Source organism: Aulostomus chinensis, chromosome 20, assembly GCF_037954235.1.
Source record: "Aulostomus chinensis isolate RoL2024-O1b breed Wild chromosome 20, RoL_Achi_v1.0, whole genome shotgun sequence".
Lineage (NCBI taxonomy): Eukaryota > Metazoa > Chordata > Actinopteri > Syngnathiformes > Aulostomidae > Aulostomus > Aulostomus chinensis.
In genome coordinates, this window is record NC_141339.1 from 12,307,343 (window position 1) to 12,332,822 (window position 25,480).

General features: G+C 43.7%; 1 protein-coding gene across 2 annotated transcripts in view; it reads left to right on the forward strand.

Annotated features, from left to right (window-relative positions):
* lpgat1 (lysophosphatidylglycerol acyltransferase 1) overlaps window positions 1–25,480 on the forward strand; it is a 45,567-nt gene that overhangs the window by 15,422 nt on the left and 4,665 nt on the right. For both annotated transcript variants that reach the window (XM_086189369.1, XM_086189371.1), the window contains exons 3-6: window positions 1,595–1,713; window positions 3,474–3,569; window positions 6,212–6,491; window positions 13,444–13,570. In XM_086189369.1, coding sequence (XP_086045495.1) covers window positions 1,595–1,713; window positions 3,474–3,569; window positions 6,212–6,491; window positions 13,444–13,570 — 622 coding nt within the window. The remainder of the gene's footprint in view (window positions 1–1,594; window positions 1,714–3,473; window positions 3,570–6,211; window positions 6,492–13,443; window positions 13,571–25,480) is intronic.

Sequence of the window (25,480 nt, forward strand, 5' to 3'; positions counted from 1 at the left end):
CTGTCAGCTAGCTGTTAGCTGTGCAACCGGGTTACCTTGAGCTGCCGGTTCATTTTGAATAATCTAAGATATCCCAGAAGAAGTCTTATATCCGCCCGCAAAACCCACGTGATATCTGACCAGTGAACAGGCGAAAGCTCTCGTGTGGCTTTTGTTGATACATTTCGGGACTTGACATTTTGCCTGTGTGATAAACAATGACCGTCTACTCATCAACTGAATCGGACCAAAGCGAATGAACTATAGGTTTTAAAACACCCTGTTCTGTTAAAGGGTTAATGCGCAACGAGGTGTCCATTATTAGGAATTAATGGACTGCAAGGACAGAGGCCCCTGTAAAGATAAATCCTGATTAAAATCAGCCACTGAGGTTTGGGTACTCACCCAAACTATAATGTAAGAGCTATAAATGCATCCAATTCCTGGATAATTTAGATAATGACTCTAGGAACTGTTTCTGTTTTTTTGTTTTTTTTACAGGCTGCTAAATATTTGGCTAATGTGATTTTGCGGTATATGACACACTGTTGGTGAGAAGCCTCGTAAAACGCAAGTGAGCCCAGCTGATCAGAGAAGGATTTGAACGTTCGGTATTATGTCATCGAATTACACACCCAGAGTCTGTTTCCTCTTCTCTGATGAGAATGGTTAATAGTGAAAGTTTGCGTGAAACCATTTCCCTGAAATCGCTGGAACATCTTTTTTTTTCTCATTTCACGCACAGCCTCCACATGTCATCATTCCATATCATAATAGATTAATAAGTGTGATTTATTATGAGCACAGCCTGTACAATACACATGCGGGACACATGAGTGGGCTCACGTGAATCGAGTTTTAATTCATCTGTAAATATTCCCTCTGAACCATGCCGTCCACTTTAAAACGGTTGTTCAGATTTGTGGAATTGTGGTTGTAATGAGGTTGTTGTATGCTGTGGTACAGTATCTGTGCACATGTACACTTGATTTATAACATTTCTGCCGCTTTTACTCTTGTGACAAGACGTCCCCTCTTCCAGGCTCTGCTGTTTTTACCTGTGGCGCTCGCTCTCATATTCCTGCACATGCCGAGAACTATCTCTCTGCCATTCAAACAGCTGATCTGACAGAGAAAGGGGTGCTCAACGTTAAGCAGTGTAAAAGTTACAACTATAGCGTACATGTACTCAGGTATTTGGGGATTTTTTTTAGGTCATAGTTTCTTAAGTTGAGACTACTAGCCTGTTGGCCTAGCCTGTGCTTGTGAACAAAATGAAATGCTGACGCTAACATCACTCTTTCAAAATAAGAGCCCGCTGAAACCAGACATGAAACATGGCATCAGCTTATTTTTTCCAGCATGTTCAGTGTGTGTTTATTTTTTTGGGTGTATTTAATTTTGTGTGTTGAAATCTGTTGCTTTTTGCAGTTTTATGTCTCCAATAAATATAGTTCAGGTACCTCTGGACTCGATGATTAATTCTAGCTGTATTGTTGGAACTCATTTAGAGCTCCAGCTGTACTATCAACTTCTGTCTTGGAGGGCACTCGGAGCTCCACGCACACTGTTTGAGATTCTAGCTTGAAAGGTTTGTGTCTGTGCTGCTCCACAGTAACGGAGTGGGGGGATGATGTTCGGCCCATCTCTGAAGAAGAAGCCATGGTCATCGTCAACCATCAATCCACAGGAGATGTGTGCACCCTCATGATGTGCCTGCAGGACAAGGGCACGGTAAGAAGCCGTGTTCATATTCATTCATTCATTCGTTCATATTCAGATGGCTTTGATCACTGAGTGTTAAACAGGGTTCCTCAGTGGACGAAAGAGGTGCGGTCACATGTACAGGAGATCCAACCAGCAAAACTCTGAGAATGATTAAACTCTCGTAAAAAAATGTGTCTGGAGATGAAACCTAAAGCCTGATAGATGCAAAGTTTTTTGGGGCCGTTGCGGATATTGGGTGTAGATCTATTGAGTGAAATATACATTCAGTTTTCTTTGTTTTTTATTTTTTTACAAAGATCCCTCAAATGTGATATCAAACATATGTAATGGAGGAGGGAGAGTTTAATATTAAAAATTGAATTTGTGTTCCAAAATGACAGACATCAGTCCACTGAACTGTGACGCTACTTCCCATACGGTAATCGCGAGGGTTTGACCAATACATGATTTTCAGGCTTGATGTTTGTACCAATATCAGTGAGTTGAATATTTTAAAAATCAATAAATCAACTGGAGGAAAGATCTATGAAATGGAGTTCTCAAAAAATTAGGGAAAATACACATAATGGAGACGGGATATTTTAGATTTCTTGCTGTTCCAGGGTATTCATTTCAGCATCAGTGCAGACCCCATACCCCAACCATGCACATAACCTGTGATGGTGTCTTGATTTTTATTTTTATTTTTTTTGCTTTAAAAGTAAACTTTATTGTCCAAAATGACATCACTCCACAGAAATTGGAAACTCCAATGGGAGTTTAATATTTGTGTATTAGCCAAAGCACCTTTGATCTGAATTGATTTTTAACAGTATTTGAAAAAGATGTGGGCGGCACGGTGGTGCAGTGGTCAGCACTGTCGCCTCACAGCAAGAAGGTTCTGGGTTGGAGTCCCGGCTCCAGCACGGAGAGAACCCACGCAGGCACAGGGAGAACATGCAAACTCCACACAGAAAGATCCCATGCTGGAGCCGGGACACAGTCCAAAGACATCAAGAGGGGACGAGGCTGATTGATACTCTAAATTGACCGTAGGTGTGACTGTGAGTGTGAATGGTTGTCTGTCTCTATGTGTTGGTCCTGTGATGGACTGGTGACCTGTCCAGGGTGAACCCCGCCTCTCGCCCGAAGGCTGCTGGGATAGAGAGAGCCCCCCCGCGACCCTTAACAGGATAAGCGGCAGAAAATGGATGGATGAATAAAGATGTCAGCCATTATGTTTCATGCTCTACATAAAATCAACAACTCTATTTTTTATTTTTTTTACAAACTCAGTCAAACGATGACATATCGTCAGTGTAGATTTTCTCTTATTAATATCGAGTTGTGAGCTGTTTGAGTGTCACTTTTTAGCCAACAAATTGAAACAAACGGCCTTCTGTTCGCTCACTTTGTGGCAAAAATGCTGGGGTTGGGTGTGCTGTTGTGGTGTTATTGTGCGTTTTGTTTTTTTGGCCGCGGGCGGGGGGTCTGTTTTTGCTGAAGCCACCACGGACGATGCAGCTGAGCCGCGCAGCACAAACACAGTGACATGATCTGCCTCCGCAACTGCATCCCTGGTCCTGTTTTATCCTCTTAGCACTGAAAGGACAGTAAGCCAAAGCTGCGTCGTTGCTGGTCATAAGGATGGAAGTGGCGCTGAAGGGGATGTAATCAGTTTGGGACATTGAATGTCGACGTGACCAAGACGTGTGCTGTTTCTTTACAGGAAAATGAACTGAAACAGTATTACTCAAGGTTTGTTAAAGTTATTTCTTTGTTTTCAGGTGGTACGAAAAATGATGTGGTTGATGGACCACGTGTTCAAGTACACAAACTTTGGCCTAGTGTCCCTCATCCACGGGGACTTCTTCATCAGACAGGTAAGACTGACAGCTGTGTGTGAGGTTTTTGCTGCTTCGTATTCCCACCATCACACCTTTTTTATTTCCTGAAGATGAACATTAACATGCTCTACTTCACAGTCGCTGCCGGCAGGTATTTTACTCTGCATGTTAGCCAGAAGGATATATTGCAGGGTTATGGAGGCCTTTTTCTTTTTTTTTTTCCTTTTTTTCTTTTTTTTTGTCAGCACATTGTTTGTCCCTAAAGATCTGACCAATCTAACCATAGCCCTCAAGACCATAACCCGACTATTTCAACCTCCTGGCGGCTGCTGTTGCCCTGTTTTTAATTTTTTTTTTCTTTTTTCTACTGCACTCTGCAAAAGTGGAGTCACTACCCATCTGCTTGTCCCAGCTGGACTGCACATATGTGAGTAGGCTTCCTGAGGCCATGGCGTCCTCTGAGAAGGATAACGGACAGTAGTGTGGGAGGGCTGTGCTGCCCCGCTGGGTCGGACTGACCCTTTGTTGTGGGGGCAGCTAAAACAGAGCAGCCTGCTCCGACTGGCCTACACATGGAGCCTCTGGGGCAGCCACTGGTCAGGAAATTCCTAGAATACCGTGCAGGTTTTAGATGTTCATTGATAGCTAATGTAATAGTCATTCATATCTGTATCTATTGTTGTGAGAATTTATATGTTTATTTCTTAACAGATATCAGGAATGAGCTATTTCTCCTCAAGAGCAGTCCCATTTCTAACATTTATTTTGGATGATTTTTTTTTTTTTTCCCCTCTAAAAAGCCCTCACCACCCTCTTATCTTTCAAGCTACAGAAAAACTTTGGCAATTAAATATTTTTTGGCATGGAACTTCATATCAGGCTCTATGCCAAGGGTGAAGTACCCTGAGCCCGATAACAGCCTCAGACAGGCTGTAGTGGAAGGCCCAAGCAGGCTTGGCCTTTTTTTCTTTTTTTTCTTTTTTTTTCCCCCTCTGATCCCCCCCTGGCATTCTTGTGTGTGCATTCTTGACATCCCTACCCAGAATATCTCACCCAACAGCGACACAAGCATCTGCTTTCCACTCTGCTCGGCCGACATGTCTCGGCCATCATTCGCGGCGGGCTTTGATGGCAGGAGAGCGGTGCAGGATCGGATTTGAACTTTGTCACGTTGGTAGTCCTTATGCTATCAAACCCTGAGACTCAGAAGTTCAAGGCAAATCTATCAAATGTCCTGACAACTCTTGAACAGCCACGGAGTCAGGTCTGCTGTTTACAACCGCAGTTTCACGGCTAAAGACTGTAAAAAAAAAAAACATGCTCTCGTGAAAGAAAATCACAAATATGTGCAGCACGTGTTGGAATGGGGCAGTGTCCACCCCTCACACTCATTTCCGGTAAATACAATTATGAAAGCACTTGTTTTAGAACAAAGAATACTAAAAGTGATTCTGGCCTAAGAGTATGTTCACGCTAATGTGCTTTCATCTCACCTTGATGTGAATAATTTCAGACATTCAGAAAACAGGACAAGTGCTCACCTTCTCCATGCGCTACACAGACCATAGCAGGGAGCGTATGGAACACAGGGTCAGATAAACTTCCTCAGGTGAAAGCTGCATCACGGTTAAACGAGTTAGGCACAAATGTTCAGACACACCGATACACACTTTTGGGTGGGGGGTATATGTGAGCCAAAAAAAGATCTGCAGTTTCAAGCATGAAAAGTAGCAACCGTGGCAATTCATAGCATTGTGACAGTCCTGAAACTCATCGTATCATTGGTAGAGATTCTGTGGCTATAAGGACTTATGGGCTGAAACTATTTTCCTCATCAATTAATTTACCATTTTCATGATTAACTTATGAATCAATGAATGAAAAGTCCACCACTATATCCAGAGCCCAAAGCGGCGTCTCTTGTACTGCTTTATTTGTTCATCCAACAGTTCAAAACTGACCAACTCTTCATTTTCTGCTTTAAAAATCATATTTAAGAATCTTAAAGGAGCAAACGTTGTACATATTTTCTTGAACAAAAGACCTTCAGCATTATTTCATTGTTAGCAATCACTCCGACAAAGATTCTTCAGGTCGAGCTGAAGAGAATCTTAGACTTGTTTCCTCACCTCAGTTAAGCTACAGTCATGCTCACTCATAATAATTTTGATTTGGCCCTCCAGAAAGGGGAATCTAGGAGGACTTATTCTTCACTTAAGTTTTCGATTAAGAAGAATTAACAATTAGACCTTTGCTTTGGTAAAGGGCTACTGTTGTAAACATGATTGTAGCATGTTACGCAGGATCACTACACACAGCTGCATAGATAAACACAAGCAAAGACAGCCCTGCAATGCTAATGCTTTGAAAATGGCTTGGAGCAGGCCTAACTGAAAATCAATCCTGCTCCTGTTTGTCTCATCGCTGCAAATGCTCTTAATGTTGCTGCATCATTTTTCACATCCATTGTGCCATTATCGCATGCCATGGTCTGGCTTCTGTTTGCTCATGTTTCTGCACGAAATCTAATGTTAAATACAGCTAAATTTGTTTTTTAATGACTTGTTTTTATAGAATTAGCCCCAGAAACAACTGAAACTATAATAATTTTAACTCTTGAGCCATGTGTGGATCCGTGATTTAACGTATTGCAATGTCACTCTTTGTGTTCTCCTTAGGGTAAAGCTCACAGAGACAAGCAGCTGGTCTACCTGAAAGATCACCTAGACAAATATTACCACAGCCGTGACAGGAAATGGATAGTGCTGTTCCCTGAAGGCGGTTTCCTGCGCAAAAGAAGGGAAACCAGCCAGTCATTTGCCAAGAAGCATTCTCTTCCCCACCTGACCCACGTCACGTTGCCTCGCCTCGGGGCCACCCAAGTCATCCTGAAAACTCTGTCAGCCCAGCAGGAGAACGGCAGCGTGGGCAATGAGAGTGGGACCCCGAACCAGACAGGTACCTGACACATCCAAACCCCTTTTATCTTTCTCACTGGCACCCAGATCCTTTCACTGTGTTGGTCTCAGGGCTGGCTGCTATGACCCAAAATAAAAATGACATTGGATTTTGATCATTCCATAGTAACATCACCTGTCTTAAGACCGGAGGAAACTTCCCTAAAGCCGTTTCTCAGAGCGTGTCATAGGCATGTCGTCTGTTGAGTCGCCTCCGACTTTGCTTATCGTCAGGACAGTGAATGTGAACGTCACGCAAGACAGTCTGTGAGACTGCAGACCCCGTCATTGTCAGGAATGTTTCCCTAATCCTACATTTACGATGACACAACAAGAAAAATGCTTATATTCTTCTCATCTGGTGTCTTTGTCTCAAACTTTCTCCAGTGACAATAGTTTTTTTTTCCCCTTTTTATAATAAACTTTTTAACTAAAGAATCAGCGTAGCATGTGGAGGTTTGGGCTGGGCGTATATTACACGGGTTTAGAAATCCCACTCACACTTTCTGATTGCATAGTTTGTGATCTAAAGCCAAAGCTCACGATTCATGTCCTCACACTATACGGCTGTGGGCACCTGCAGACGGTTACGAGTGTCGACAGTTATCAATAAAGTTTAGTCTTAAAGCTTCAAGGATGTAGTTTCACGCTTTTGAAGAGGAAGTACCTGAATGAGTTGTTGTTTAAGTGGTCGTCATAGCCAGCACCAGACAGGAGAAAGAGGACAAATCTGTCAGGCCTGCAGGCTCTAGCCACAGCTCCACCAAACTGCTCGCTATCATATAGGGCTGGAGAGGGTGACGTAGCGGAAGTGTAAAAACCGCAGTGCATTTTGGGCTTAGCAGGTGAGCAGGAGAAGTCTGTTTACGTTGTGTGACGCTGCACTGCTGCTTTTTTGCTGTTGTTCTTGTTGTTTGTTAGCAATATAAAATTTACAGACTTGCTGTGTCGTTCACTGCCACAAGCGGTCTCGCGATCGGCACAGGAAAAAGATCGATGGGCTGAGGTTTTTCTCTTTTCCCTCTTGGAGACAAAGCCAAGGACCTTGGATGTCTGTGCTGACAAAGAGGTGCCGAATAGTTTAGATATAACAAATAAAATAAACAACTTTTTAACACCAGTTACACGTATCCTAACGTACATTAACGGTTAACGTTACTGTTGTATGTTGCAGTTCAACGTCTCGCTAACGTTCGCATCGACACAGAGTTTACATACCTCTACAGTCTTCTCTCTCAGGCGGAAAATTTGGAGGTCCTGCACCCACCCAAGTTTGTATGAACATGAGCCCTAAACATTCTGGCATTCCTAAATTCGTCGCCGGTGTAGTAGCCTTGACCGTTGACGAGATAGAGGGCTAGCTCTGCTTCAGACAACGGTGGCAGGTCATTTATATCCTGACTCTAGTCTCGGTGCTCACAAGGATCAACTCCATCAATTTATTAATTTTTTTTCTAAGTATCGAGCCTTTGGAGTCCAGGTTGTCACCATACGGTCCAACAGACTTCTCTTTAGCACGCTCCATTTGTCTTCACAATCTCTCCCACCAATGTAAACAAACAAACATTGCCCGCAAAAATGGCGCTTGCAACCCACAATGCATTACGCAATGACATGACCTTTCGAGCCCTATAGCTTGTTGCTATAGCACTTTCAAATGCTGGCTGCCACTTGCGTAATTTTGGGTACTTGGGTCTGCTTCCACTGCACAAGAGCATAATGATGGTTGACCAAAATTTCTGACTTGACTGAAATTCATCCAGACAGCCAAGTGGAAGCAGCTGATAGGGTCGACATCAGTCTTGGAGAAGAGTGAAATTTAGGCCGACTCATCCCGATTGGGCTCGTGGGAAGTGGAGTCTCTGGGCTCTAAAGGTTTAATCCCATAATTGCTGACAAGAAAGTCTTTTTCTGGTAGATTTTTAAGTTAATTTCTAACGCTGATTGTCTGCATTGGATTATGAGTGTTTTTTTTTTTATCTGTTCATTAAATAGATGTGGTGATATTTGAGCGACTGAACAGAAATTGAGTTGGAATTGATGTTTTTGAAGTTTCTAGGTTAGAAAAAAGAGAAAATGCTATTTCTGGCCTGGCTTCTCTTCCTTCACAGCCTGTGTGAACTTTCTCGCTGTTGTGAGTGTTGTCTAGACGGACAGCTACGGACCACGCTCCACTGTGGAGCATTTAAAAAAAATCAACTTCATGTCTTGCTGTCCTCTGGGAGTCCTGTTTTAAATGACATGCGAGTGCAAGAGATTGCCTGGAGAGGAAAAGCTTTACATAAAAGGAGGTGCCAGAATTTTCATCAAAACCGCTGAAAACCCAGTGGTGATTTGCAGGAGAGTCAATTTTCTGTCAGGAGACGAGTCCTAAATATAGCCGATGGGCAGGAAGATACCTCTTCAATTAACAACCTTTCGAGAGTGAAAATTGTTTGTTTTTTCTCTTTTTGTGTGTGTGATTTAATTAGAGCTGCAATTAGTAAAAGAGAATCTTGGTTGACTAAAATTTTACCTGCTGGCCGTCTTTTACCAAGGGGCTTTGCATATTGTGCCAATTTATGCGCCCTGTGTTACTGAAACAGGACTTTTTTTCTTTCTTTTTTTTTTGAAGAATGCAGTGACAGGATTACTCCCACAAAAGCTACTGTAGGGATGTTGCTGTAGTGACAGCACTTTGGGGAGAAAAAAAAAAGTCCTGTGTGAGTTGGTCTTCACCTCTTATGCAAGAATTTTGGATGCAGCAGAGCCTGCAAATTGTAGCAGCTTGTGTTTGGCTCGTTCAGTCAGATCATTAATCTGCAATTGAAGGGACGCATCGCAAAGGGTTGCTGCTTCGATCCTCACTTCCCCCGGTGACCATGTGGAAGAGTTCTTGAGCAAAATGCTGAACCCCCAACTGCTCCTGATCGCCTTGCAACCAACTGGCGACCCGTCCAGGATGAACTCCGCTTCTCACCCACTGTCAGCTGGGATAGGGTCCAGCCCCCCCGCAACCCTTAACAGATAAGTAGTATAGAAAATGGATGGATTTGGATTTACCTGCTTGACAAGTTTATGGTACATATGTGTAAAGGGGTGCTAGGCTAACCGCTAATTTCCACCAGACACAGCTGCGATGCATCACAGCCATCACGCTGGTTACGTCCGTCCTCCGCACAGCTACAGTTCCCAGAGGCAGCGTTTCATCTGCGTTGCGTTTTGCCCACCTAACTTAGAAATCTTGCTCAGATTCTGCTGATATAGTCAGTGTCTCTTGGTTTATGTTTTTCTATCATGTCCAGATAGAGTATGTTTTTATATATTGTCCTTTTCTGTCTGTTTTTGCAATCAAGAGTCAGCACACAATGTTTTATTTTGAAAAGTGACCAAGTTCACAGTGGCATTTGTGTTGGGACTTCCTGTTTGGTTCTGTACAGTTTCATGCACTTTCTGTTCCTCAAAAAAAAAAAAAAATGTCATCTTCGCCTACACAGACAAGGTGTGGTATCATAGATAAACTCTTTTGCAATATATTTTTTGTTGTCACACAATCGCTGTGTCTTGACATTATCTTGAGCAACCATGTCAGTCCCAACCTGGACTCCTGTGTCAGTTACATCGGGCATCTAAACAGTGTGAACGCTCTCCTCACATGGTTTGCAGTGATATTCTTGCTTTCTTGTTGTTGTTTTCTTCTGTGTGAAAACCAGAACAAACGAGTAACGCCCTGAGTAAAGTTATTCCCATAACTTTGTAAACCTTCTTACCGGAGCAGTCCTCAGCAACAAAGCAGAGCATTAAATTGGCCATAAACACACAAGTGCAACGAGTCCCCCTGTGCACATTGCTCAATCTGTTTACCCAGCGGACGTCCCTGGATTGGCTTCAAAATCCATTTTAAGGGTGTGCTGTGTTGTCGTAATTTGGAGAGACTTTGGGCCAACATTATTGAGAACGTGGCTCAGGGAATTTAGCCTCCCACGAGTTTGCTAACGCAGCTTTGTGTCCTTCAAGTCTCTGCACTCAGAGCCGTCTGTTTGTCCCTCTGCAGGACTGACTGTCAAACCAAAGGGGAAGTGAATCCCAAACAGTCATTGTAAATTGACAAAGACGTTTTGACTCAAGTTAAATGAGGTGCTGTATGTGCTTGTTTTGGTTTTGGGGCTTTTCTTGCTCATATAAACCATCATTTTAATCATCTGTTGGAGGAGTTCAAGCTTGTACTACATGGTTTTACACATGGCGCTCACACTCCTTCCTTCGCTGTGTATCCTTTAGCTCTCTGTTCACATCCCCGTGTTCTGTATGATCTGCCTGTGTCCTTTTGTCTCTGGAGGAGGGGGGAGCTGGGCGCTGCTGTAGGACTCGTCCTTCCACTTGAATCCAGCTAATGGCATTAAAACCTAGGGCAAGGAAAAAAGACACACGCACAAGTGCGAGGTCCTTCACTGTACGTGTGTGTGTGTGTGTGTGTGTGTGTGTGTGCGTGTGCGTGTGTGTAAAAGAGCCATCTCTGTCTCCCTGTGACCCTCCCCGATGTTCTGCAGAGGTGGCCGTAACCTGCTGACTCACTCAGAGACAAATGGGCCACTTGGAGAAAATAGGATTTGATGTAAATGTGTGTGTGTGTGTGTGTGCGCGTGCTGCTGTGTATCAGCCATGTAGCATCACCTGGGTTGAATACACTTCCCAAAACAGATACAGAGCACATGGGTCACCACCGTTATTGCTCACAGCCTCCACAAAGTGCAGCTGATAAGGTTCATGGGTTATAAAACAGTGTTTACTGTCGACAGCTAAGCAAAGTTCAGGACAGTGAAGCGTTTGGGAATGAGGTTCCACGTGACCCGCAGGTAAACGGGTTTTTTTTTGGGGGGGGGGGGGGGGTTTAGATCCTGGACCAATCAGATGCAGGCTTCAGTCGGCAGGGGGTTCAGGTGAAGGCTGCAGGCTGTTGTGTTTGGCCTGTGGAGTGGCCTGATTTAGAGCCAGCTACCTGCCACTGTGTTTCCTTCCTGTAAATGTTGACACAAGGACAAGCCTCTCTGATGTCATTTTAAATGACCGTAGCTGCTGTTATTGCAGTATTGTTTGTCAGGGTGTACGCGCCAGTTGCGACACCCTGGCTCAGGGCCCTGGTCTTTGGCCGGTGGCTCACGGGAGAGGATGGCTGCTTTTCAGCACACTTGGACAGAGATCTGGGTCCAATTACCCAAAGGGGGATAGCTGTGGTGCCTAGCCATTCCCATTAAGGAAGCCTATCAAGTCGCTGTAATAGTTTATAAATGAGCCAGCAGCTTGTTCCTCAGCTGTTTATTGTATTCCAGTCCCAGAATTATCCAACAAATGCTTAGTAAACAGAGGTTTGTCTTCTTAAAGCTTTTATGTCTTATCCTGTTTGACATTTTTATGCTTCAACAGGGTGTTGCAATTTTAAAGATGGCACTTTAACATTGTAATATTAATAGACTTCAGAGTTTAAGTTCATCGCCAGAGACAAGATTTCACCGTCATCTGACACAATCGGAGATGTTCTGGCAAACAGTGCTGACAAAAAATATGTCACCAGAACAAGAAAAGAACAGGAGAAATGAAGCAGAAGCAGCGAGCTGCCATCTGTGCACAGATGAACACTATGACAACTATTTTCAGTGGGGGCTGAGATGGGGGCTGCAGATATATTGTTAGACGGTGAAAACCTGAAACGTGGTTGCCTGTGGATGACGGGCAAAAAAGCACAACAACGCAGACTTACGACCACAACCGAGCCAGGCCACAGTCAACAGCATTGTCTTTTTTTCCCCACCTTTGACTGATGTGTTGGAGAAAGCAGCGTCTCGGATGCGTGACGTGTTTATGTTGCTTTTGTCGCGCGGTGGCAGCAGGACATTAGTCGAGCAGTGAAGCACAGTGGACTGTTCAACATCAGCTTAAATTTAGACTGGACTGTCCTTACTGAGGCAGCTGCTCTTTTTGATATTTACATTCCGCAGGCTTTTGGTAAAATATCACATTCTGCATATAGAGCTCGAAGACAAACTCCAGCTCTCAGGTGCTTGTTTGCGTTCAAAGTCATCTGTGTGTTGAGGACAGAGACGACTGTGGGACGTGTCTGGACTAGCTTAGCGTCGATCGTGGAGGCATGAAAGTGGACATGCAGCTTCTGACTCAAGTGAAGGAAAAAAATACCTTCAGTTTCTCCAAAGCTGCCAGCAGCAGGTCACCTCTTGTATGTCTCACTCCACCGCTCGCTCACACGAACACGTTTTTACGGATGACGATGCTGAAGTTTGATGGCGAGCAAGTTAACCAAAGATTATTTGCGAGGTAAAAAGCTGCTCTCCGGCACAGTTGTTTATTTGTGCTCCTCTCGGGGATTTAAATGACAGGTTTTTGCGAGTCTTCATGCCAGAGGCTGTCTGTGTACACTAAAGTACATATAAACATTAATTCCTAAGTTACCCAGCAGTGGTTCCGCTTATCGATTCAGAAGTAACGCAGCACCTTTTCAGCTCAGCTGTCCATGTTGGATCAGATGACTTGGTACCTATGTTAATAATGAGGTCTGAGCAGGACCTTTGACTCACATCATCTTAATGAAACCATCACTGTCACTCATCTCACGAACAAGCACCCTTTGACTCCCAAATTCCATCACATGTCCTGCATTCCCTCTCCTATTTGTCATGCTTCCTGTCCCATTTCTGTCTTGACCCTTTTCTTTTTTTCCCCCCTTTTTTTTCTCGTTCTTTATGTCTTTTTTTTGTCATATGAGAGAGTTGTACCTGCTGTAAGATTTTATATTTTCTGATAAAGTTCCAGTTAATTGTAAGGCCAATCGTAAATTTTTGACCATGTGGAACATCTCATCATGTGCCGACCTAAATTACGGGACGGATGTTAGCACTATTTAAGCAGTTTAAACCACTCCTCTGGTTCTCTAAGTTCTCCATCTGTGGTTTGTGTGCCAGGTAAGAAGCGTAAAGGCCTGCAGTGGGTAATAGACGTGACCATAGCTTACCCTAAAGCTCGGCCCATGGACATCCAGACCTGGATCTTTGGCTACAGACCACCGACAGTCACACATGTTCACTACAGGTAAGAATGAAAAGATTACCCTTGCACACGCTGTTCTCACTATACTCCACCTTGCATATTTACCATGAAGCTCACATGCAAAAAAGAACTGCCACGCAGTACTCATGTTGATTGACATGTTTAGTTTCAATATAAAAAGAAGAGGAAATGATGTATAAAATGTTTAAAAAAAAGTTTTTTGAAGAAGTAGAAATGTATTCGGTCCCGCCCCCTTCTTTTCTGAGTTTCCATTTGTGTTCCCATAATCTACCTGATTCATTCACACATGTAGATATTCAGTGTATATTTGGGCTGGACTGAAAATAGACCCTTTCTATGTTTATTGTACACAGACTTAATATCAATATCACTCCATAAAGGTACTCTGAAGACAAATTTCTTAAACACAGAATTTAATTTATTATTAAAAAGCATTTGATATGCGGTAGTCGTGCATGACCATGTAAATACACATCAAAATGAAATCGTAAAACAAACATCAGTATATTTACTTATAGTAAACTGCTGACCAAGAACAATATCCCCATATCTGTGTCCCAGCCAAAAAGAGGGTTGGGTTTTTGTTTTGTTGTTGTTTTTTTTTTATTTTATCAAATAACGGATCAGTTCAGGTTTTGGCACACAGAGACTTTGAGACGGTGATGTGGATGTGACGCACTCACAGTGTTCCCTTGTTCCCCCGTAACCGCCTTTCATACATAGCGAGTCAGCGGAACACACCTAAGGTTAAAGACTTACAAAGTGCCTTTATGAGACTGTAGTCATCACCCACTGTATGTATGTGTCACACTGTTATCTCCTACCCCAGGAACATTGGGTTCATTTACTTGGCAACCTTGAACTGGGGTCCTTTTATAACTAACAAAATGGGTTGGATTTTTCTACAAAAGACTGTGCAAGAAAGAAGCTATTTTCAGTTGCTCCTATTAGCCTTTTTTTTTTTTTAACCCTTTTCAGAGCTTCAACAGCTGTTACAGAGTTCTGATCCAGGACTACCACGTTTTAGTTTGACGATTGAACAGACTTCCCCTAGCGATATGATGTCATGGTTGTGTTGCAGCCTGGCTCAGAATAAACTCTAGGTGCAGTTTTTTTTGCCACATTCCTCACACGTTGCTAACTCTATCCAACTTATGTTACATATTTGTCCTGGAAGGACAGTACCGTATGTGTGTGTGTGTGTGTGTGTGTGTGTATATATTGCACACAGTGGGCCTGTCCGTGATGTGTAAGTGCAGCGAGGGTCATCGTTGTCAGTCATAATTGTTATCAATCGGAACAGCTGCTATGACCATGGTCGCACAAGATGAGGGTGTAACCGTGAAATAGAGGTATTTACTCGCCGTCCTCCAGGAAGGGACTACACTGTACCGATTGCGTTTGTGCTACGGGCCCAACAAACGGAGCCAGTGTGGCTGGTTAGATACGTTGTGTTTCAGGTGTCAGGCAAACTGTTGTAGGGCAGCAAGGAGATTCAGAAACTAGAGATAACTGAGGAGTAGCATGGTTCAGTGTCAGGGCTAACGAGACGTGTTTTCAAATGGGTGCACAGACTTGCTTCTTCACTGATACTTCTCTGTCCTGCATTTGTTAAGGATACACTGTCCTTGCATTTTGTCCTCTCCGTGTCCTCAAGGTCCCCTCCTCATCCACTTAAGCATATGATGACGGTGGGTAAGGATTTAAAAAAAAATTCTGCTATACTCCATCCAAGATAAATATGGTCCTCTGTGTGTACGCTGAACAGAGCAGATTAGAGGGAGCGCATTCAGGGGCAAACAGTGGAAGTCATGTTGACCCTCTGTGTTCTCTTGTGCATCCTCAGGGCGCAGGTTTTGTGTGTTTGCATGTGTGCACCTCTGTGTGCAGAGTGTAAAAAGTGATTTATGGCCACGGGCTCGCAGGGTCCTCTCTTGAGTCTTTCCCTACCCACTTGGACGAAAGCTAAGGAGTCATTAAGTCTGTAATTAGAGGAGCAGACGATGCACTAGTCCCACCCCACCTCTGGGAGTCTCTAATCAGCCATCGACACAATCAGCTTCCCTCGCACGGTCAGCAGCTCTAACTCCAGCGTTGGGGCAGAAGCAGAAGCAGAAGCACCCGACCAAGCTAAAGGCACAGCTGCCCCCCCCTCCCCCCCGCATGCGTGCACACGCAGTTCCAGCCGTGTAGACAATGCTGATCATCAGACAGAAGTTAGTCCCACACTGGTACAGGTGCAGTCAACAAGAGGATTAATGTGCCTGCCGATCAGGGGAACACGGCAGCGGTGGGAGGGAGGGTGAGATGAGGCACTGTGGTAATTCAGACAGCAGAGACCGCTGCATGCCCCTCCACCACGTTGTTCTGCTGTGTCATATCAAGACAGCTTCTCTACCGAGCTCAGCCCTTTGTTCACTTATTATAATATTTAAAGGAATTTCGAGAGGTTTACTTAAAAAAGTTTTTTTTTTTTTAAAAAAAGAGTTTCAATAGCCGAGCTTTCTGCCACAGGCATCGGGAGCTAAATTAGTCACACGAGAGTCAGGGATTCCCTCACAGAGTTCATTAGTCTAACCTAATCACTGCATCGCCATCGCAGGACGTCACGTCCTCAGCGTGATCATTTGGTTGGAGTGTTTTTTTAGAGTCTGTATAAAGCTTCAGCAGTTTGTGGTACACCCCTTTATCTCAAACTTTGACTTTTTCAATCACAACCGCTGGATTACCTTGATGAGGGAAGTCAGGGTTTCTGAGTCCCCGTGAGAACCCTGGAATTGGCTCACTCCATAGGAGTTGTTATGCCGTTTAATAATAACGCTGCATTACACCGTGGTTTTCTCGCTTACTTCTTTCCCGTAATGTGCAACATGAATTGAAAAGAAAGTAACTTCAAGAACCTTATTTGGAAGCAAAATAAATAAAAGTAAAGCGACCTCACCGATCCAGGAAGGGAAGGCACAAAGTGCTGTGATGACAGTCATCAGCAGAAGGTGATTTGACGGCTGTGATGTGACGACTGTTTATGATAATTATTCCTCCTCCCCCTTTGAAAGGACTGTTGCTTGTTAATGACTATATTACATGACATTGACACCTGAGCAAACAGTTAAGTGCTGATCATCAGGTCCAAAATCAGAATAATCAGTTGTTATTGTATGATAACAGATATTACTGATGTGATTATAGGAGAGGAGGGACTGTAAAAGGCACAGCAGAGGCAAAAAACAACTGAAATAAAACAAGCGCTTGTAAAGTAGGTTAACATATTTCCAAGTCCTTTTTTTGTGTTGTTTTGTAGTGGTTTCTCAATCAAGAGGCAACGGCGTCATTTCTTTATTATCAAGAGTGCTCTCAGAAAACATTTAGAAAAGAGGATCCTCAGAGCTCTCCTGGCGCCTGTTTGAGAACTCTCTGAGTGGTTGTTCAGCCCAGCGCGTCCGTTCTCTCACCCACTTAGTGTGGGGGCTCCTTATTTTTCGCAACAACCTTTTCTTTTCCTAAAAGCACAAGTTCATGGACTGACATTACAAAGACGAGCAAGCGGTTTTAAATACATTCACTCACAGTTGCATGAAAATGTCTGTTTGTTTTTCAGTGTGTGTGCGCGTTTGTGTGTGTTTAAATCACAATCCCTCCCAGTACCAATGTCACTGGGAACCCTATTTGTGTGTGTGTGTGTGCGTGTGTGTGTGTGTGTGTGTGTGTGTGCGTGTGTGTGTGTGTGTGTGTGTGCGCACAATTTATTTTTTTATCAATAAAAGTGGTTCTACAGCTGAAAGTGTACGAGTTGAGGAGGTCAGACTTCCAGGAGTAGCACAGCAGCCTGGATGTGCCTCAGACACAAAAAATCCTGGATTCCAAACAGGAAGTTCAGAGCATCTTGGCAACAAGTAGTCCTGTTCACATTAAACCAACTCTGTTGTTGCTGATACTGGAAGTAGTTGGGGTTTTTTTTGTTTTGTTTAAGGGATGTTGTTGGGTTTTTTTGCAAATTTGGGCAAGCTCTGACGTGACTCATGTCTTCAGAAGTTCAGGTTTGTTTTTTGTCTTTAGTTTTTTTTACCTTTCCTTTTAAATGCCGGGGCTCTCAGACGAACAGTTTTCGAGGCGCTGAGCAAACTGTTATTTCCATGTGTATTCCAAGTTTTCCTTTCCTGTTTGTTTGTGACGTTTCTGACAATCGTACCAATTCATTCTTACTTGCTGACAAAGTCGCAAAAAAAATATTTTAGGCCGTCATTATTTCATCTGACTGAACACAGCAACTTTTTCTTTTTTGACAAAAGTGCTGCATTCTTGGCAGAAGGGGAGGTTGATAAAGTGTAGCTTGAACGTCCTCGCATCATTAAATAATGGGCACTTTTTGTTTGTGCATTTTTAATCTTATTTTAAGCTCTCGCATATGGTCGATTTATTTACATCCTCTCCCTTCCCCCAGTGCTGTTTGTCACTTGTCACCTGTGGATTCCGCTCGGAGAAGCGTTTGTTTTCGATGCAAATGATCTCCCTGCAGCGTTTTTTTCACGTGAGCGCCCAGCAGCAGCAGTTCACCGCTGCCGGAGAGAGGAGGGCTCGTCTCTTTAGGAACAACTTATTTTTGCGAAAGGAATTCCTCATATGCATAGAAAATGATGTCAAAACATGACGCTCTATCTCAGAGGAATCCCTGGAGTGCTGATGTAAATGTGGCAGAATCCTTGTCACGTTAAACCGGGATCACAAAGAGGCCCGAATCAAAGTTGGGGTCTTATTTTGTGTAACTGTGTGGTGTGGAAGCTCTAAATCCAGCTGCATCAGCCTGGCTGGTTTTCTGTGAACGCCCCTCCGATCATAGGCTGCCATCTTCCTGCGTGGCCACTTTAAGGGGCTCAATAGTAGAGTACTTGGCGGTGCTTAAGCCTTCGCTTCCAAACAGGCAGCTGACTATTGAGTAATATTCTAGATGAATCTATGTTGAGCCCTTTTTTTTAAAATCTGTGTACCTCCCCTCGTCTCTATCTCCAGTCCTCATCCTTCACCTCCACCCTCGCTTGCTCTCTCCCTGTCTGTCTCCTGCCCTCCCCGTGTAATCTCAGCCTCCCAGATTGCAGCATCATAAGCCCTCTGTGAATGGCATGCAGGAGAGCTGGGTGGGTGTGCGGAGGCCGAGCGAGGGTAGCAGTGGGTGCGTGGAGATTTTCTTTTTAAATGCACCTCCTTCTCTCTCTCTGTCTCTCTCTCTCTCTCTCTCTCTGTCTCACTCTCTCTCTCTCTCTCTCTCTCTTTTTATTGCTGCTGTGTGCTTTTCTGAAAGCTGCTGTTTTGAAAATAGCTGAAAGGTGATTTGATTTATGGAGTCGGTGCATGCTTGGTCATCGTGGACTTTTTCAAGCTGCACACCTGGTTTTCTCTCAGAGAAAAGAATCACACACGCGCGCACACAGAATTGTTGACCTTGCAATTGTACTGTTTAAAGAAGATTTTTTTTCCCACCATTGCGGGGGGGGGGGGGGAGCCTGTGGAAGATGCTAGTTGTAAAACACCCTCTACTTGTTCGCCTTCATGTAGTGTCAAGGTTCATTCAACACACACTAGGCACACAATCAATAACATACACAGACACACACCTGTGACTGTGAGTATAATGAGGTCCTCTGTGATTAGAGATGTATCTCTGGATAATGAATATGAGTATGGGAGGTTTCTCCTCAAAGCTTTTAGAGTCTTTAAAGTACTTTTGTCACCATAGAAACTGACTGCAGGAGCGCCACACACACACACACACACACACACACACTCATTAAACTTAAATCCAGTGAGGAGAATCCTCCGAGGTGTCTAGAGCTAGAAGTCCGTCATCTGCTGTGGACAATGGATGCTGGTTTGGTAAAACTTGTCGTAGGTCTTTGCAAAAGTATTCTTTTAAAAGTTGAAGTGCCTCTATGTGATATATTCGTATAGTCTAAAACTTTGCACAATTGAAAAATCAGCAAAACCACCAAAAAAATGCTGCACTACTCTTAATGATTTACATTTCAAAGAAGAAATGAATCAACTGTCAATCGTCAGAAACTCTACGACACTTTTACCATTTATTGACCTGTAAAACCCCCCCCCCCCCCCCCCCCAACAGGGTGCAGTGACTCAATCTGTCAGGTCCATGTAGTTCATATCCACCTGTGTCTCTGGATTTATGATTCTTTACTCGTGACCCCTGCACTGATAAGAGGCCGATGTACCCGTGGTAGGCAGCCATTAACCTCGATGCTGCTCCCCCCCCCCCCCCGTATCTCTCCCATGTCCTCAGATGACAACAGCAGCACCCCACCGGAGGCATACGGTCACGGCGAAGAGGTGAAAATGTTCTTCTTCCGCGTAGACGCAAAGATTGAAGTGAAGACTTTTTGATGACACAAATAGTTACTTTTATCTTTTGTGACTTTGTGATGACCCCCCCCACACACACACACACACACACCTACACTTACACCTGAAAAAATAGCCCAAAACACTATTGTGTAACTGCTGCAGCAAGGACGATGCCTTCCTCCCTGTACTGCTCTTGCTATGAGATTTTGCAAAATTGCTATGTTTTTTCAAATTGGAATATTTTGTTAAGGTTCATACAGTACAAACCTTTCCAGACTGTCAAAGCAGTTATCGTCACCGAAAGCAGTTACGTATATAAAATCAAGTTCACTGAACTCTTTACTACCCACAGCAACGCGTACACTTCCACTTCTTCTCAACGTTTTCTAATGTGAAACTAAAATACACATGAAGATACCCTGATGGAAACAGAAGGGGTATGTTGTAATAGATTAGTTATTGATTCTACATGCTTTTCGCACAAAGCGCCTAAAAATATTCCGAATAAGTCTCCATGGGGGCTCTTTTTTTCTTTTTTTTTTCTGGCCTTTAGTTGACTCTGCTCCCTCCAGCCTAGCCCCTTTTTGCATCTGTCAATTGTTCTGTACCAAACCATTTCCTGGAGCATAGACAGCCTTGAGCCAGAGAGAGGAAATGAATTAAAGAGTAAATGGAGCAATTAACAAGTGGATTCCAACTGTCCCTCAACTTGTCTGTGATTGCGGCGCTGCTGGGCTTTCTGCAAGCAAGAGCCCTTAAGAGCCATGCGGTCTGTTAACTGTACTTGGAGAATCCCCATCAACCTCAAAAACATTAATGCAGTAAAGAGGTAAAGACAGCAGATCGGTATCCATTTGTATTCCTCAGCTCAAAATCATGATTTAATTATGCCTTTAGTTTGTATAAAGTGACCGCTTCTCCACAGGAGGATTGAGAGAGAGAGGGAGAGAGAGAGAGAAGTCAAAGGCACTCGTTTGGGATTTGGGAGCTTCTAATCCATGGATGGGATTTGAGTACATAGATGAGGACCCGTTATCTTAACTAGAAATAAAATAATGAGCAGGACAGGAGGCTTTTTGGTCCCATAGCCATTCTGGCTTCTGCTCATCTCAAAATTTACCTTTTGTGACATTTTGCCCCAGATGGGACCTCCCAGGGCACGTCTATTGCCTCTCTCACAGTTTCAGTGGCAAGGAACTTTAAAGCTGAATAGAGTCCCCAAACAATGTCTGGCTCCCCTCCAAAGAGGCTTGTTGAGTGGACAGACTTTTCCAGTCACAGTCCAGATTTAATTAGCTTCCTAGCCCTGTTAGGAAGGGAAACAATATGTAGAGAATAAGAGCTGTGCAGAAGTTAAATGGTTCAAACAAGGTAATAAATAAGACCAATCAGAAGCTTCTGGTTTGCCGTGTTAAATCTATTTGTCTTCCTTCGAAAAAATAAACACAAGACATAATTATGCAGGGAAAAATGTGCTCTGTGGTTTCAAATATGTTGTCCGCACTGAATAAGCTTGATATATTTAGACTAAAAATAGCAAGCACACATGGTTATGACATCACTTGCAAGTAAGCGTGTCCATGAAGCACCAGTCAGCGCATGGGAAGAGTCTGAAGGTTATTGATAGGAGAAACTGCATTTCTGTCCATCGGGGAACCACCAGGGTGTTGGGTTTACAAGAAGGCTGCTGCCAAGTGGGTTATGGCGGCGAACGAGAGCATCGCCGTGGCCCCTCGCCAGCACATCACCACTGTTCCTCGTGCTGCTGCTCTTCTCTGACAAACAGATACCAACAGATTTTTTTTTTCACTCCAAATCACCGACTCTGCTGCAGTGTTTCAGTTTTATGGTTCTAGTAAACATTTGAGATGTTTGTGTCACAGATTGAGGACCGTTTCCGCGATGCGCAACGGAGACGCGCGTTAGACCCAACATCGGTGGCACGGAGCGGGGGTTTCGAGATGCAACACAGCATCCGTCTGTACCGACCACCATAAATTACCACGCAGCATAATTTCAGCCATTTCTACTGAGATTCTATCATTTAAAATGCCTGGAGGGCTGCATTATTGTGTGATGAGACAGGAAAAATAGACCTGCCAGGAAAACTTACAGATGCACAAGATATGTTCCTTCTTTCATGACTGCTGATATACTGTAGTACTAAGCAGACTGACCCGGTGTGTTTCAGGATTCAAATTTCATGTCCCAGAAAAGCTTCTTAAAAGTAGAGCTGAAATGGAAAATGTACTTTTAACCCTTTCACCAATAATATCACGCTTTTAGAGGCGTGAATAAATGTACGAGCTACGTTACATTTCTTCCCGAGCTATCAAAGTTGGGACGCCGGTCAAATATAGACCGACCCGCTGGCTCAAATGTGTCCAAGGTGAGCAAAGCTACATGGATTCACTTGTCCCGTGACCACAGACCTGACAGATGAGCCAATGAGAGCAGCCGACAGAGGAAGACACAAATCCACGCAAGCTGTGTTGGTTTCCTCTGAACCCAAATTAGCAGCACCGACCTTAGCTGTCCCCACAGCTGCTCTGGACAGCCCAAGATCCTGATGGTCTGCATGAATATTTCAGCTGCGAGGGGAAGTTGCCATAGCCTTAAATGTTGAAACATTCTGAGAAATGGCCCAAGCACTGCCGGGTTCTCCGGTGAGGGGTTGACATTTTAGAGCAGAGACAGGCCCACTGGCTTGGATTTGTTGCACACATCAGGTTGAATGCAGACTTGCTCCTCACATGGAGGATATCTGATAGTCACCAGCTACAGGAGGAGGCGCAGTGTCTCGCCTTGCCCCCTAATCACCCTATCAGGTGCTCACCACAGCTTGGCTCCAGTTTTAGAGCGACTCTGTGGGGGGGGGGGTGCGCGCGCGCTCCAAAGCCCTCTTATTTTATAGACTAGTCAGTTTATTTTGAATCCTACAGCGCTTAAAGTCATAAATGTTCTAATTAAACGTTGGAAGCCCTTGAATGGTGAAATTCGGAACTCATTCAGTAAAACTGCTGGATGAATCCACTCTTAAATGAATACAAGAACCAAAGGGAGTTCTATGCTGAGTCAACAGATCCTGTTCTTCTGATCTGTGGAACCTGCCGATGACCTCACACCCTCAAACTTGACACTGCACTTTATCGGCGCGCTAGCAAAGCGCACACCACATTTGACCCGGATGATGTTAACAGTCGTCGAGACAATCTGGTGACATCCACAGATATTCTTGCTTTTATCAATTGAAGCAAAAAAAAATACATCGATGAGATGCACTGCTAACAAAATGCATTTCTTTTTAGTTTTTCACAATGTCGGAAAGCATTAACTTGATAATGCTATTTTTTTTCCCTTTTTTCTTTTTACCTGGTTTAATTGTTAAAAAAAAAAAAATAGCAAGACTTTTCCGACTCAGGCCATGCCAATTTCAGAAACGGATCATTTCCTGGTGAACGGATCATTTCCTGGTGAAAAAGAAACGACACCTGTGAATAATACTCATGATCTGCAAGTAAATACAAATCTCATCCATCTCCAAGTGTTAAGTTGACCCGGAAGTTTTCATGAATAAATCATAAGTAAACATTCACCCAATGGTTCATTGATTTACAATAAATAATCCATTTTCTCCATCTGATAGAAATGGTCCGTAAACGTGTCATCGAATCATCTGTACATGCGTGCTTCAATCTTCGAGTGTCAACGTTTTATCACGTGCGCAAGCCTGTCACTCTCAGATTACTGTTACCTGGGTAAAGGGTCTCTGCTTCCCCGCAAAGCTTTTACAAACCTTTTTGCATCAATAATGCATTTAAACGTCATTTATAAGAGATGAAGAACAGGCAGCGTTTGTAATATATCAGTAAATCTGCTGGTAAACACGTAGCAGTGACTTGTTTATGGAAATGTCCTCATAAGGTGATCATTTGTGGATGATTAACGACGAAGTTGTAAAGTAGTGCCGATAGACTTCCTGAGAAACCTCTCAATAACCTAATCATCATCATTATAGAGTTCTACCTTCAATGGGACTATGAAAGACATTTTTTTTTTTTAAATGGCTCATAACACAGGAGATCACATCAGGTCGTATTGTTGGTACGTTCAGGAGAATAAACGGCACTAATAAGACGAGCCGTGACTGTCCCCTCGCGTGTAGATCGGTGATCAATATCTAATAACAAGCGGTCAGTGGTTTATTACTCGCCACCTCTGTAGACACGTGCGTTTTTACCGTGGACCTTCCGTACGATCAGGAAGATCGGGAGCAGGCGTGCAGGGGAAAGGCTTGTGTGAGGGAGGAGATTGTAACCTCTATTTGAAGGTGACCAGGAGCTGGAAGTGTGTGTGTGTGTGTGTGTGTGTCTGTGTGTGTTTGTGTGTGGGAGCACAGGCTGCTGGGGACCCCTTCTGGCCACAGGGAGGAAGACTTCAGCGTCTAGGTTGACACCCCCCAATGTGTAAGCCACCTAAACTGTGTTTTCGAGGCGCTGTGGACGTCCCTCACGCCACCGCAGCACAGGAACAAGTCCGAATTCGATATTGGCTCTGTTTTCTGCTGCCTTGTCGTGTTCAGCCTGCCGTGTCAGTCAGCCTCCAGAATACCCATAAACAGAAATAATCGGCTTTCTAAAACAGGATGAATTAATGGAAATCTTATTTTGATGAAGTTACGCTGCATGTTTTTCATCTACGTCAGGGCTGCCCAAGGAGGGGTTCACGAGCAAACAAATTACAACACACCTGCCTGATAATACAGACCTAGTAATAAAAGAAATAAGAATTATTTTTGTACATCATTATTTATACTGTTACATTTTTGTCTGAGGTAAAAATTCTCTGTAGGATCCCTTTTTTGGTTATTAATTTTTGGTGTGAGTGAGACCGAATAGTTGGTTGAGAACACAATTTTTATTTTTATTTTTATCGCCTTTTAAAAAAAATATTATTTTCACTGAAAACGTGTAGTTGAACGCTGTTGTTAAACTGAGTCAAAGCTCATCCTTTATTTTACTGAAGGCGATTCAGGATCTTTGTCACATTTTTATGCACATCTTACCTTTTAGTTTCGGCCCCCCTGAGGGGGGAGAAGCAGGGGCTCACTTGATCTGGATGATGAATCGTAACAAAACGTATTAAAGGAGCTCATGACAGTAATGAGCTTCATGATGAAACCGACTGCAACCATGTTATTACAATAACATCATAACAGCAGGAAATGGAGAGCAACAACAAACATTCGCTCCGGTCGCACCCCGGCAGCACCATTATTCACCTGATTGTGGTCGAGGGTTCAATTAAAGCCGCGTACCCGCTGTGAACATTTACTCGGTCAAATACGTACGTCCTTGTCTGGAAATGGCAAATACAAGAGGCGGACGCCGGCGGTCGGTTCTCTACGGCCTTTCATGCTCCTCTGCTTCCTCGCCTTGTTATCGATCAGACCGATTCAACTTTTTCCGTTTCGAGTTTTTCCTCCGAATCGCTGTTAGCTGGGATTATTGCGAAGCTCCTGTCAGGGCTTCCCTCAGCACCTCATGACACTGATGAATCTGCCAGCTAATGAATTTCCAA